Raw genomic sequence first — 1,105 nt, 5'->3', positions numbered from 1 at the left:
GGCGGAACAACATTTTCAGAACTGTATTTTGAGGGACTCTATAAGGGACGTACCAATACAATGACCGCTTACGCACATGTGAGTTTTGTCACCACATACTTCCGGTTAAAGAATAATATTTTGTAAACAGTATAATGTTAAATATTTAAAAACACAACTCGTTTTAAGATAAACACTCGTTGAAGCTCTTCCCGAGACATGAAAATTAACATTTAATTCTAAAGCTATCGGGTTACGCCTCACAAATATTCTGAACTAACGGCATGTTTTAAGTTAAACATATTCAATAACTCGTATTTTTCCTAATATCCTTATGCTAAGACTGTTATCGGTCAACTTTAGAGGGCTTACAGAGCACAAGACACTCTTAGGTCTTAATTTCAGTACATCATCTGTCATGGCCAAAAGCAAATTTGAATACGTGAGAAACTTTGAGCTCGACGACACATGTTTGAGAAACTGTTACATTGTGGTTCGGCTAGATGGACGCAACTTCCACAAGTAAGTGCTTCTGTGCAGTTACAACATGCTATTGCAGTCTTGTGTTTGTACAATTTCGTGGAGGGTAGAAAATGAGTGATGACTGAAGTGATTTTCAGAGTGATCTTTTTGGTTCCAGGTTTTCTGAGCAGCATAACTTCATGAAGCCCAGTGATAACCGAGCTCTGGGTTTGATGAGTCGCAGTGCCCGTTCAGTCATGGAAGAGCTGGAGGACATAACTATAGCCTATGGACAGAGTGATGAGTTCAGCTTTGTGTTCAAAAGATCAAGCACTTGGTTCAAAAGAAGGGCCAGGTACAATGCTGACACATTGCCAGAATCTGCTTAAGTTACCATCTTGATGCCAAACACCACAGCTGGAAGATAGTTGTCCAGTGTTATGCTTTCTAGGAAACTCACCCATTAAATATTTTCCTTTCTCTCTACAGTAAACTAATGACCCATGTGACATCCCAGTTTTCCTCTAGCTTCGTTTACTACTGGAAGGAGTATTTTGGGGAGCAGCCGCTGCTGTACCCTCCCAGCTTTGATGGCAGGGTGGTTCTGTATCCGAGCAATCGTAACCTAAGAGACTATCTAAGCTGGAGACAGGCAGATTGTAAG

General features: G+C 40.8%; 1 protein-coding gene across 1 annotated transcript; it reads left to right on the top strand.

The window, feature by feature from the left end:
- Nucleotides 1–7: 7 nt before the first annotated feature.
- LOC107580781 (probable tRNA(His) guanylyltransferase) lies at nt 8–1,102 on the top strand (the record flags this gene model as incomplete). Its single annotated transcript, XM_016266423.1, has 4 exons — nt 8–78; nt 343–501; nt 620–796; nt 931–1,102. Coding segments are annotated over exons 2-4 (453 nt in total), but the record flags the coding sequence as incomplete, so codon positions are not given.
- Nucleotides 1,103–1,105: the final 3 nt, after the last annotated feature.

Source organism: Sinocyclocheilus grahami, unplaced genomic scaffold, assembly GCF_001515645.1.
Source record: "Sinocyclocheilus grahami isolate Dianchi unplaced genomic scaffold, SAMN03320097.WGS_v1.1 scaffold44607.1, whole genome shotgun sequence".
Taxonomy (NCBI): domain Eukaryota; kingdom Metazoa; phylum Chordata; class Actinopteri; order Cypriniformes; family Cyprinidae; genus Sinocyclocheilus; species Sinocyclocheilus grahami.
Note: the sequence above shows the minus strand (reverse complement) of the source record. Positions and strands in the feature narration are given on the sequence as shown.